The 14,485-nt window shown below is 41.3% G+C and overlaps 1 protein-coding gene across 2 annotated transcripts in view; it reads left to right on the forward strand.

Moving 5' to 3' along the window:
- Positions 1-2,291: 2,291 nt before the first annotated feature.
- The window catches only part of TACR1 (tachykinin receptor 1), a 425,921-nt gene continuing 413,727 nt past the window's right edge, over positions 2,292-14,485 (forward strand). Inside the window, exon 1 of one of the 2 annotated variants that reach the window (XM_073621978.1) lies at positions 2,292-3,853. In XM_073621978.1, coding sequence (XP_073478079.1) covers positions 3,462-3,853 — 392 coding nt within the window. In that variant the 5' untranslated portion in view covers positions 2,292-3,461. The remainder of the gene's footprint in view (positions 3,854-14,485) is intronic. The other variant, XM_073621977.1, reaches the window with a different exon arrangement.

Here is a 14,485-nt window from a genome sequence, read left to right on the forward strand (position 1 = left end):
AGACCCAAGCATGGACTTATCTCCCTTTCTACTGCATAGTGTAGGTCAGAGATTGAAAGGCCAGTGATGCATGAAGTTGCTGGATTATTTTTCAATAGGAGAAATAAATTAATCTGTATGTGTGTCAGTGTTGTAACCCTTCTGCAATTTGTTTTTGATTTTAAAATGTAGATAAAATAGTTATATATGCAAGTAACCAAGAGCATAAAACTAATCAATATGTAATACAAAATACTAACCTGCACCATATAGTAAAAATAGAGATAAGAGTGTTCTTGTCCTAGATAGATTCATATATACAACACATGAGATATTAAGGTGGTGTTGCCACTTATTAACCCTTACCTAACTGGTTTCTTTTTTTTTATCCACCTGGTTACTTGCATAGAAAACTATTTGTACCTGTTGGTGCATTCCCCCCCTCTTACACTTTGAGAATGATTTACTAATGGCAAATAGACTGTGCACTTTTGAAAGTGCAGTTGCTCCAGAGCTTAATGAATGGGAGAGAGCTCTGCTGACTTCCATCATCCAATCATGTGCAGGCAAAAATGCTGTTTTTTTTTTTCATTTTGCTTGCATGTGATTGGGTATTCTTTGCAGATTGAAGCTTTACCTCATTTACTAAGCTCTGGAGCAACTGCACTTGCAAAAGTACATTGGCATTATGGAGTTGATCTGCTAAAGGCAAATAGACTGTGTACTTTGCAAAGTGAAGTTGCACCCTGCAAGTGCAGTTGCTCCAGAACGGTAAAGCTTCACTTTGCAAAGAATCCTAGAACAAAAAGTTTACAGTTTTCAGACGGCTAAGATTTGTCTTATTATGATGAGAATTGCTGCCACTATTAATACAACTAGTAGAGTAGGAGTGAGGATGCGCCACACCTACTACCCCAATCAATCCTCAAACTTTGCAAAGAATACCCAATAACATGCAAGTAAAATAAAGAAAACAGCATTTTGCCTGCACGTGATTGGATGATGGAAGTCAGCAGAGCTTCTGCTCATTTACTAAGCTCTGGAGCAACTGTCCTTGCAGAGGGCAACTGTCTATTTACCTTTAGTAAATCAACCCCTATATGTCCACACTCAAGAGTAGCTATTTTAGCAAACAAGAGTTGACAAATCTTAAAGACAAGAGTAGGGACTGGCTAGAGAGGGATCACTGGGATGCAGTTTGGCAGCTGGAACATCTATTGCAATATGAGGTAACTAAGAATCCCCATTTTATAAAGGTTTGCTATGGGTAAGGGTTAATAAGGGTAAACACCTTCTTAGTATCTCATGTGTGGTGTATATAAAGCTATTTAAAGGAGAAGTACAGCCAAAGCTCACTTGGCTGTACTTCTCCTGTGGCTCACAGGAGTGCAGTTTGTTCTGCACTCCTGTGACCCAGTTTCAACAGACAGAGGGCTGAAGTCCGCTGTCTGCTGACGTCACAGAGCCGGTCCAGGCTCAGGCAAGATCGTGACAATGGAGTCAAGATCCGCCCAAATGCCTGGACCACCACCCGGCTCAGCCTCTCAACCTAAAGCCTGAGCTGGCTACTCCCGCCCCTTCCACAGCCCAGCGGTCCAGTGAGCAAGGAGGGGGCAGGGCAGAGAGTTGGTGACTGACAGCCACCAGCTCCCTTCTTGGGGAGCACTAAAAACTGAGCAATCGGCGATGTTTGATCGCTCGGTTCTCAGTCTTAAGCTGGATACGCACTATACAACTTTTGTTGTTCGATTTCCTTTCAATTTACCTTCAACTATGTAGTGCAAGGGCCTGCCTGATTGCAAACAAATTGAAAGTGTTTATGTTTGACCTCCTATTATATGGTTTTGGTAAATCTAAAGAAAAAAAATCTAAAGAAAATTATATAGTGTGTTTCCAGCTTTAGAGGCACCAGGGGGCAGATGCAGGACTGGACTGAGGTACACCTGGGTAAGAATGTTTATTAAATTAAAAAAAAAAAAAAAAAAAACATATTTCTCTTTTAAGTTTTGAACGCTTATATCTCAATTTTCATTGCATGGTGCAGGTTGGTAACAAAAAAAAGGGCAGGGGTGGCTGAAGTTGCTATATTACTGGCTATAAGTGTATGCTATCTGTGCTGTAACCCCTTTGTAATAAATATATATATATATATATATATATATATATATATATATATATATATATATATATATATATATATATATATTTATTTATTTTTTATTTTTTTTCCTTACAAGTTTAGAGCTTGAAGTGAGCAGAATGAATTCTATATCGGATCCTGCTGTGATGGAATCCATCCCTTGAGTATAATGGGGAGGGGGGCACATCCCTGTCCCTGATGATCAGCAGTATTCGTGGTTGTCATTTCTTTCATATCGCATCTCTCCGAATCCACATCGTGATCTGTCATTGCAAGCTGCATTTCCACTGGCAGACAATGATGAAGAATGAAGAGATCACACATCCCGATCGGTGCCAAGCGGAGCTCCTATAGATCTGTGTGCCCTGTGTGATGGAGGAGCACCAGGTGCAGATGACAGTCCGCTCCCTGCAGTTATAATTGGCACCAAATTCTGAACCCCCCCCAAATCCCCTCCATACCACTGCCAGCCAGGACGATGACTGCACACAGTCTGGGATCCTCATCAAGTCTCTCCCGGCTATAAAATGGCTCCTCCACTGCATGCATTTACACATAAAGGGGATATCTTTACCCCCCAGCCTGGCTATGTCTGCACCCTACGCCGTAGCGGAGCTCCACGCTCCGTATGCCCTGACCCAGCTTCTACCTCTGGCTGCCTTCAGTCCTGAGCTCGGCAGCCCCGCCCTCCTGTCATCATGCCCCGCCCCTCCCCACGACTTTAAATCCCCTGTCAGGCTGTGATAGTATAACTCTGGAAACATGAATCACACGGCAGGCACTCAGTGCAGGAGAAGGGACAGCACCGGACCGGCTCTGTACCACTGCCATCCCACCGCCGCACCGGCACACACTTCATAAGTCCAGGATCTGCTGGACTCCACACTGCTGCAGCACCATTCACCCTGAGCGAATCTCTGGACCTGGACCCAGACTGCTGCAGCACCAGCACCCTGAGAGAATCTCTGCACCTGGACCCAGACTGCTGGAGCACCATTCACCCTGAGCGAATCTCTGGACCTGGACCCAGACTGCTGCAGCACCATTCACCCTAAACGAATCTCTGGACCTATAGACCCAGACTGCTGCAGCACCTCTGCCTTGGGCGAATCTCTGGACTTGGACCCAGCCTGCTGTAGCACCACTTCTACCCCCCATCTGCCTGTCCCTCTTCACATTCCTTTGGATGCCTGTGCCCAGCCTTCTGCCCATGGGACTTGTCCTGCCAAGTGGGATAACTGCTCCCAGCTGATCTCACCTCTTTCCTTTAAAGTTTTTTTTTTTTTTATTATTTTTTTTTTTTCTTGAAGGGATTTCAGCAGCCTGTTGATAGTCTCCAATCATGAATAGTAATATCTCAGCGCAGAATGATTCAGTCCTTAATTCCACTATACAGAATGGGACCAAAATTAACCAGTTTATACAGCCGCCTTGGCAGATAGCCCTCTGGTCTGTAGCCTATTCCATTATAGTCATCGTGTCTTTGGTTGGGAATATCATTGTCATGTGGATCATAATAGCCCACAAGAGAATGAGGACTGTCACCAACTATTTCCTAGTCAACCTGGCATTTGCTGAAGCCTCCATGTCAGCCTTCAACACAGTCATCAACTTCACCTATGCCATCCACAACCACTGGTACTATGGTCTCATCTACTGCAAGTTCCATAACTTCTTCCCTATATCTGCTGTCTTCACCAGCATATACTCCATGACAGCCATTGCCCTGGACAGGTAAGAGGCACCTAATTAATATAAGACTGTATATTCATATATGACTTTGAAGATAGATAGAGAGAGAGAGAAAGATAGATAGAGACTGATTTCCAAAAGGAGTTGAAAATCTTTACACAACAAATATTAGAGACTGATTCCCACAAGGAGTTAAGAATTTTCACAAAAGAAAATTGTGTGAATATTCAATTCAGTTATCCAATCATGTAAAAAAAAAAATGCTTTGAATACCCAATCATCGGCAGATAAAATAAGTAAACACGAATATGCTCTTAGCATGATTGGATAATTGAAGTCAATATTTACACAATTTATTGAGTGAAGATTCTCAACTTCTTTGCAAGTCAGCCTCTATGACTCAGTAATTATCTATATCTACTGGATATGTCCATTGTGTAATATTGTATTGTACATTTTATACATTACATTATATAATGCTATAGATTGTGTAATATATAATGCAATATTTACACAATTTATTGAGTTAAGCTTCTCAACTCCTTTACAAATCAGCCTCAATGACTTACCTATATCTACTGGATATGTCCAATGTGTAATATTATATTGTACATTTTATAGATTTATATATATATATATATATATATATATATATATATATATATATATATATATATATATATATAATTATGTATATATATATATATATATATATATATATATATATATATTATAGATTGTAAAAACTTGTATATTAATTTGTATATTGTATATATTTTTTGTAGTATTGTATTATAATATATTTTTTATATGTTATGTTTATATTATAAAGTGTATACTATATAACTCATGTATTCATATGTATGTTGTATATGTCTCTATGGGCATTTGTCAGATTAGACTGTGCACCTTTGATTATCGTAAGTTCTTACAACTTCCCAAGTATTAGGAATATGTTTTGGTTGTCACTAGTGTTTGTGAATAGTGCACAGCAGACAAGTGCTTCTCCACATGTATACACTCTTCCTTCCCTTTATTAAACTCCGCAGCCCTGTGTATTTATGTCCTTGCAGGTGTTTTTGTGGCATTGTTGCATTTCATTGTGCTCCTTGTCTAGAGTGCATTGGAAGTAGAGGTTTATAAATGGAGCTGATTTGGTGGAAGGAAATGATTTTGCCAGGCTGTCAGCTGCAAGGTGCAGCAGTGTGTTCTGAGGATTGATGATGACATAGGAACACAACAGAAGTGCTAGCACACTGGGGCATTGAGCTGGGACAGACATATGCCTTGTATGTACAGTGACAGCTGACCAAAGGGTCTGAGGGTTTATATCAGGTGACTGGCAGTCTGGGATCCAAGCTGCTTGTATGCACAAAATGCTGCTAACATGATATGCAAACTGTGTTATTGATTGTATCTCTTTGTTTTAAAAACAGTTGCAACTTGATGAGATAAAATAGAACAAAAATCTCAAATGATTCAAAAACAGATACAGAATAAAGATTGTGCAATTTGCTATAAACAAAAACATACCTCTCAACATGTTTTAACATTCCCTGGTTGTCAGTACTGTCCAGCTGTGCCAGAAAAATCCATTGCATATCTTAGGCCTTTAAATCACTTTTACTGACGAGTGGCTTTGAAAATGATGAAAAAAAAAATGATGTTACATTTAAAGTGGTATTAAACCCAAAAGCAAACATGTATTATACTGCAGCTTGCAATTTCTTAGCTCTTGTGGCTGCATACTTTTTATTTTTATTTTTTTTTAAGCTTTCTTTCTTTTATTTTCACCTGGCAATCTATGAAGTAAGTCTTTTGTTTTTCAACAGTCAGGGGTGCTTACAATGATGGACCAAACTGTTGCTGTAACTACCTAAAAAGTATTAGCTGGAAATGGACTTCAATTTGTTAGTGTATGTAAATCTGCTAGTACACCTACAGCTGGCTACACACTTTACAATTTTTAAACAATTTTCTTGTACAACTTTCCTTTACATTTAACAAAAAACATATATATAATATGAGGTCAAACCTAAACACATTCAAATTGTATGCAATCAGGCAGGCCCTTGCACTACATTATAGTTGAAGGTAAATCTAAAGGAAATTGAACGACAAAAATTGTATAATGTGTATCCAGCTTTATGCCCTGTACACACGGTCGGACATTGATCAGACATTCCGACAACAAAATCTATGGATTTTTTCTGAGGGATGTTGGCTCAAACTGGTTGTCGGAAAATCCGATCGTTCTGAACGCGGTGACGTAAAACACGTACGTCGGGACTATAAACGGGGCAGTAGCATCGCAATTGTCCACACACGGTTGGAATTTACGCAAACGGATTTTGTTGTTGGAAAATTTTATAGCCTGCTCTCAAACTTTGTGTGTCGGAAATTCCGATGGAAAAAGTCAGATGGAGCCCACACACGGTCGGAATTTCGGACACTGAGGCGACTTGCAAAACGACTTCTGTACAGAAGTCTGTGCAAGTCGCCCCAAGTCGCCCCCAAAGTAGTACAGGAACCTTTTTCTAAGTCGCTCCTATTAGAACGGTTCCATTGTACAGAACGGGAGGCGACTTGTCAGGCGGCTAGGTCGCCTGACAAGTCGCCCCTGTGTGATACACTAATACATGAGGTGTGTTACTGGCCAGATCACCACGTGAAAACAGAGGAAAATGCCTAAAAAAGGAAAAATAATGCAGCCACCACATCTAATGAGCAGTAAGCCGCAATATATTACATGTTTGGTTTTGGGTTTAAACTGCTTTAAATGAAATGTATGGAAGCTGCTATTGATGACCGACCTTTCTTTCTAAAAAAGCTAACTGGTTGTCATGCAGATCCAGCAGATTTAAATCTATAGAATGACTGACCTGGGACAATATGCAGATAAGGGGTTCTGACTTCACTTGCTGCATACTTGTTCCAGATCACTGGCTCAGAAAGCATTGATACTAAAGACAGCCAGGCGACTAGCATGTTCAGAGGGAGGACAGGCAATAGTCATGGGCGTCCGCAGGTAGAGGCAAGGGGGGGCGAGTGACCCCCCTGGAATCGGCAAGGGTCCACCACGGCCGCATCTGTAGCTGTGCTGGCTCTCTGTGTTTGTACGAGTTGGCTCCACAGTTTCTGCAGATCTGTGTCATTGAGCTTACAATGCTCTTTACTGCCACCTCTAGCTGCTTCCTGTATGTGTGCCCCTCGTGTTTGCTTTGCTGCCTGTTGTATTTTCCCAGGGGCATGTGGAAACAGGACTTGGGAGAAGGAAGACCACCTTACAAGTTGAGGCTGTGAGTACAAGTGAAGGGAGGAGGTTGTTTGTGTACAGGGGGGTCAGAGCTGTGTGTGTGGGGGGGGGGGCTGACATATATACAGATGAGGGGGGCAGCTGAGTGAATACAGGTATGATCAGTGAAGGGGGGTGCCAGATTTAGGAAAGATCATATCGTCTGTCCTGTGTACAGCTATATACGCCTATCATCCTTTCTGTATTCCTCCATCATCACTGACTGCAGATATACATCATATGTCCTGTATATATAGCTGTATACAGGACAGAGGATGTATATCTGCAGTCAGTAAAGATGGAGGAAGGTCTCTATATACAGGTAGCTGTATATACCCACCTTCCTTCCTGTATATAGAGACTTTCCTCCATCATCACTGACTGCAGATATACATCATCTGTCCTGTATACAGCTACTGTATATACACCCACCGTCCTTCTTGTATATACTAATACCTTCCACCCCCTATACACCCTCTGTACTGTACAGGCCACGTTTGATGGGCACAATGAGGCTGCAATTGATGGGCACAGTAAGGCTGCATACAATGGGCACATGCCTGCACTTTATGTGATAATAAGTAAGCCCCTTACCCTTCATGACATTGTCGAAAAGGGGTGGAGCATGGGTTTTCTTAAAATTATGCCCCCCCCCCGAAAAAAGTCCTGCAGACACCCATGGCAATGGTGGTCCCACCGTTGTTTCAGCTGTCACAATTGATAGGAACAAGGGTGCCCACTTTAGATACACTGGAAGAATAGTTTCCCTGGAAATGAGATGTAACTGCTTGGGCTGATACAAATGTTACATGTCCAGTTTGTTACATAATTGTTAAGCTAGGCAATTCTCTATGGGGCCATTCATTACTACAATACTGTATATGTGAAAGTATGGTGGAATTGGTCAAATATTACTAAACATATCCTTGTCAGTATATCTGTGAACATTTTTTAGATTCAGTGGAATTATTCCACAGTAAAATAATCATTTATTTCGTAAACCAGAAGCATAGTGTAAGAATTGTAGTGTGTATGAATGCTGTGGCATGTGTAAGGCTAATGTCAGATGGGAAGAATATTAATCGCTGCTATAAATCGCTGTAATTGGTTTAATCGTAGAGTTGCTGGCAATAGTGCTACAGCAATGGCCTCTGCAACAAATCATTCTATTTCTATGATTTGAGCAACATTCCACAAAGATGCCTTAAGAGCAATTGTTGCAAGTGATCATGCCACCGACATGAACGCTGCTAAAACTCAATGGCAGAACATCAGAGCAAGAAATCACTTTCAAATTTAAAGCCGTATTGTACCCAAAATGTAATATACTGCAGCTTACCAATCATTAGATGTGGTGGCTGCATTCGTTTTCTTTTTTGGGCTTTTCCTCCTCTATTTTCACCTGGTGGCCAGTAAAACAGTTCATGTATTAGGGGGTCTACACTCTGGATGAAGGGGCAACAGAGACACCCCCGGATAGCAGCATTTTCAGTTTGGGGGGAGGGTGGTGTTAAATGCACTAGTACAGCCTTTCTCAAACTTTTTACCCTAGAGCAGGGGTCTCCAAACTGCAGACTGGGGGCTTGATGTGGCCTTTTGCCTGCCCTTATCTGGCCCTTGGGGCACTAATCCTTCAACTGACACCAACAATGGGGCACAATTTCTACCACTAAAATCAATGATGGGGCATTGTTTATTCCCAATAACATTGGGGAATTTTTCTAATCTCACTGGCCACAGTTCGACCCCCCTAAAGCCTGAAAGACAGTAAAGTGGCGCTAATGCAGCCTTCATAGCTAAGATATTTTAAGCTACAATAATGTTTGCTTTTGTCTTTATAGTGGAGCTCCACCCAAAAGGGGAAGCTCCACTTGTCTGCTTCCTCCCCCCTCCGCTGCCACATTTGGCACCTTTCAGGGGGGAGCGGGTAAATGTTTTTAAGAGGTACCCATCCCCACTTTCGGAAGACCTTACCATGGCAAGGTCCCCTGGAAGTTTGGCCCCTCTCCTCCTTCCACCGCCGCCGGACCATTCAGAAAGCACAGCGCACTTCACGCATGTGTAGTAGGGAACTGTGAAGCTGCAAAGGCTTCACTTCCAGTTTACCTTACACTGAATGGCAGCGGCAGCACCTAAGAGCCGATTGAAACATCGACCGGGGTGCCAACATTGCGAGATCCCTGGACAGGTAAGTGCCCTAATATTAAAAGTCAGTAGCTACAGTATTTGTAGCTGCTGACTTTTAATTTTTTTTTTGGGGGGGGGGCTTGAGCTCCACTTTAATACCACTTTAAGTTATTGATCCCATTGAAAATGATAATGCATTTCTTAGCGAGGAATTACTAAAGCCAAATGCGGGTGAGGTGATCACTCTGATATATAGCTTGTGTGACATCAGTAAGTGTGCAGCTTCTTGTGAAAATAAAATTGGCAGCTGGTAGCAATGTTTTTTGATAGCTAATCCTTGGTTTGAAGTAAAGTGGTGATAATGTGCGATCCTTTTATCAATCTAATAATGAGGGTAATTGATGACAAGTCATTATGGGTGACATTATTCTGCTCATATTTTCTTTGCTGCACGCTGCATAGTCTGATTGTGAAAATGACTAAACTGACACTGAATCCATAAGGTGTACTATAGTCATAAATACAATGACATGAATAAAAAGGAACTGGAGGGAGAATGCTTTTTGTTTAATTAGATACCACCAGACTATAGTGAAACCTATCAAGACAGACATATGGGAACTGGCACAGATGACTTGGTTATTCTTATCTCCACTATTTAGTCCCTGACCCATAAAATGACTGTGCATATCAGATGTCCCAACACTTAACATGCAAGTGCTTGTTCCTCATCAGTAGTAAAGCCACAGTTAAGATGACAGCCATGTGCCATGTGCTTTCAAAAACAAGTCAGTGATCGCTCTTCCTTATTTCTTTCCCAATGTCTTCTGTTTCATTTGTACAATTGAGGCTTATGTCCTATGTACCAACCAGTGGCTTAGTGTACAATAAGCGTCTTTATGGATGGTGTAGACTCACGTTCCTACAGATGAACTCTATTCATCTACAATCCAACTGCACATTTGTAGAGCTGTGTGTCCTTCAGTATTGCCTGTTATGAGGATAATGGATTGTAAGGTAATGAGGATGTAATGTGTGGCTAGTACTGGGGAATACATGTAGTATAAGGTACAGAAATGCAGTCAGATGTTCAGCAACCATCCTGAGTGTGCTGGTAATCACCGGTGTGTGCATTTACTTCATCTATGCGTCTATCAGCAGAACAGTGTGAGGGATTGATGTCTGGGTACAATAACAGGTCATGGCTGCGAGTGAAACGAAAGCCTCATACACACGATCAGATTTTCTGACGGGAATTGTGTGATGACAGGCTGTTGGTGGAAAATCCAACCGTTTGTACGCTCCATTGGACAATTGTCGGATTTTCTGCGGACAAATATTGGATGGCAGGCTTTAAATTTTTCCACGGACAACGGTCTGTTGTCGGATTTTCCAAACGTGTGTACACAAGTCCGTCAGACAAAAGTCCAAAGTACAAACATGCATGCTCGGAAGCAAGGACGAGCCAGAAGCGGTCGGTCTTGTAAACTAGCATTCGTAGCTGAGAATTAACATTCGGGACGTGGCAAATTATGAAATCTCAAAACGCAGCGCACAATTCTCTTCTTTTTTAATGGGATAATAATGAAGCTGCTTTGCTGGTGATACTGATGGAGTTCTGCCAAATGTATTTTAAAAGGCTTTTATTTTCTAGTGATATCAAGAATAATATTATTATGCTTGTTTTTTTTTTGTTTTTTTGGGGAGGCAAGTTACCACAACACCATTATCCCGTCGTTTTTAACATCAAAGATACAACTATGTTGGTGTCCCTTGTTAATTTTACGTTGTATTTTTAAAAATGTAACTGCCTACTCCCAAACTGTCATTTGAAGTAAAACACATAGCCAATTATTTTTCTACACAATTTTATTGTGCATTAAAAAAACAAATAAAATTAGACATGCTATCTGCCAATAGAACTTAACCAAAAAGTGCATTCTATGCATCCAAAAATATAGAAAATATATTATACCAGATACATGATATATATATATATATATATATATATATATATATATATATATATATATATATATATATATATATATATACCAAATCAAATCATTATTCAACCAAAAAATAAAATAAAAGCCTCATGCATGTGTCCTGCTTCTTAATATAGGGGGTCAACAATGCCAAGAGTTGGTGAAAGCAGGGGTCTGTCATCTGGAGATAATTCCGAAAATCATCTGGATTATTCTCCTGGAGCTCCCGCAGCAAAGCCATATGACATAATTGGTCATGATTAATAAAGCAACCAATCCTCCTCCTCCTGTTCCTGGACTGGACTTGGGTCAAAGCAATAACTCCAAGGCCAATAATAAATAACAAGTTATCTCCTCCGATTCCGCAACATGGCTGGTTGACGAACGGCCGTTCAAAAATGACCTGAAGAGCACGAAATGAAAAGCGCAAAATGAAAAGCGCCAATCAACACTCTCCAAATTTCTACTAACATGAAATTAGCAGGAGCCCAAAGGGTGGCGCATGACAATTGAACTTCCTCTTTATTGGCTTGTAATATGTCTAGTACGTCACTAAGTTCGGGTTTGTTGGCTGACAATTGTGTGCCATTTGTATGCAAAGCAGGATTTTTTTAATTTTGGGATTTTTTTAATTTTGGGATTTTTAATAAATGTGCAAAGATTTCAAACAAACTTCTTTCACGTTGTCATTATGGAGTATTGTTTGTAGAATTTTGAGGAGAATAATGAATCAAATCCATTCTGGAATAAGGCTGTAACATAACAAAATGTGGAAAGTGAAGCACTGTGAATACTTTCCGGATGCGCTGTATAACATCAATAAATTGATTTTTCATTGATCACCATGGACTGCAGTGCTTTGCACTTCCTGTACTCCAGGCACATATAAAAGACACATCTTAATGTACCCTTGCATTTATTAATACATCACGGGTGTGAAAATCTGGAGGCATTCTTGTACAGCCAGAGGAGAAAAAAAGAGGCAGCATATTGTTGATGCAATGAGATTGTGTTAACAGTAGGAGGGGCTTAAAACTTGAGCCTACATACAGAGTGCAGGGGTCTTACGTATGTAATGTATAGAGTTCAAGTGTCAGGTGTGTGTAACCTACAGAGTGCAGGGGTCAGATGTATATAATATACAGAGTTAAGGTGTTGGGTGTGTGTAACCTACAGAGTGCAGGGGTCAGATGTACATAATGTACAGAGTTCAGGTGTGTAATGTACAGAGTTGAGCAGTCAGATTGTGGAATGTACATAGTGCAGGGGTCAGTTGTGTGGAACATACAGAGTGTGGGGGTAAGATGTGTGGAATGTACATAGTGTAAGGATCAGGTGTGTGAAATGTACAAAAAGCAGGGGTCTAATGTGTAGAATGTACAGAGTTCAGGGATCAGATTGTGGAATGTACAAAATGCAGGGGTCAGATGTGTGAAATGTACAGAGTGTAGGAATTAGATTATGGGATGTACATAGTGCAGAGGTCAGAACATAGGCGTCAGATGTGTGGAATGCACAGACTTCAGACATCAGATGTGTGGAATGTACAGACTTCAGGCATGTGGAATGTACTAAGTGTAGGGGTTAGATTGTGGAATGTACAACGTGCAGGGGTCAGATGCGTGAAATTTACAAAATGCAGGGTTAGATGTGTGGAACGTACTAAGTGAAGAGGTTAGATTGTGGGATGCCCAGAATGCAGGGGTTTGATGTTTGGAATGTACAGAGTGTAGGGGTTAGATTGTGGGATGCCCAGAATGCAGGGGTTAGATGTGCGGAACGTACTAAGTGAAGAGGTTAGATTGTGGGATGCCCAGAATGCAGGGGTTTGATGTGTGGAATGTACAGAGTGTAGGGGTTCGATTGTGGCATGTACATAGTGCAGGGGTCAGATGTGTGGAAAGTACAGAGTGTAGGAATCTGATTATGGGATGTACATAGTGCAGGGGTCAGATGTGTGGAATGTACAAAGTGCAGCGGTGAGAAGTATGTAATGTACATAGGGCACCAGGCAAGAGAAATAAGGAAGATTTCCCCTCTGACAAGGGCTGAACCTTGTTATCACCATGCTTGTCTACACTCCACCCCTCTAGATGAGAGCCAACAGGATCCAGGGATGAATAGATGAAGGAAGTGAAGGTAATCCAGACCCAGAGACCCCTTGTGTCAATTGGAACCCCTGCTCTCAAGGGGTATGAAAACACACAAATACACGCACAAACACTCAAACACAGACAGTATGACCAGAAATGCACATGCTTTGAAGGCTTGAATCTAGTAGGAGAAGCAGCATGCAGTAGGAGAGGAACATACCCAGCACATGCTTCAAAAAGAACCCTCCCCATGAGGAGCTTTATGAACTCTGGCTATGTTGGATTACAGATAACTCAAATTATAGGGTGTCAGCCCAGATGCAATCTTCACTGGATAACATTATCAATTCACAAATCACTTATTTCCTAGCTGTAATTGCCTTTCAGAAAATCAATTTAATCTATTTTTAAGGAAAGCATAAATGTTCCTACAGACTTGAGACTTCTGTTGCTTCATCAAGCTCATTTTGGGTAGATTGAGTGATTATCCTCATGCCTATGGATGCCATAAATCAGCACTAGATACCTGCAAATGGCTGATCTCAGGGGAAATGAAGAACAGCCATGCAGGTTATTTCAGCTGATTACTGTTATTTCCCTAGTCGGTTCCCCTGCTGCCTACATTGACATGGCATGCTTTTTCGGTAATCTAGGAATGCTGGTAAATGGAATGATCTTTCAGAAGCCTACATTTGTCCAGCCATTCTTTGATGTCTATATGTCCTCCGCTGTAAGTTAATATACTCTATGTGGTTGATTACATGTTGTTTCCTGATGTTGTGGCAAAGTAATGCTGGAAGAACCATGATCATCCAAAGTTCAGTCTGCAGTAAGAGGTTTAAGAGCCCCCAAAAGATGGGAAACTGGTGTCAGCAGGGGCGCCTGAATGTGAAGGAAAAGCTTCTCCTTCACATTTGGGCGCCTCTGCTGACACAAGTTTCTCATCTTTTTAGGTTCCTAAACCACTCTACTGTGAACACACCGGAATCCTGAGATCACAGAGCGCGGGATTGTCCGGATCACCCCACCAAGCATCAAGAGCGACCTTACTCTGTGCAGGGACAGCCATATTCCCTGCAGGCTTTCACTTCAGGTTGTCTGATCCCCCATTAGTGAGCTCAGCAACCTCACAGATGTGAGTACACCATTGCAATTTACCTTTTCATCATAT

Source organism: Aquarana catesbeiana, linkage group LG03, assembly GCF_042186555.1.
Source record: "Aquarana catesbeiana isolate 2022-GZ linkage group LG03, ASM4218655v1, whole genome shotgun sequence".
NCBI classification, from domain to species: Eukaryota; Metazoa; Chordata; class Amphibia; order Anura; family Ranidae; genus Aquarana; species Aquarana catesbeiana.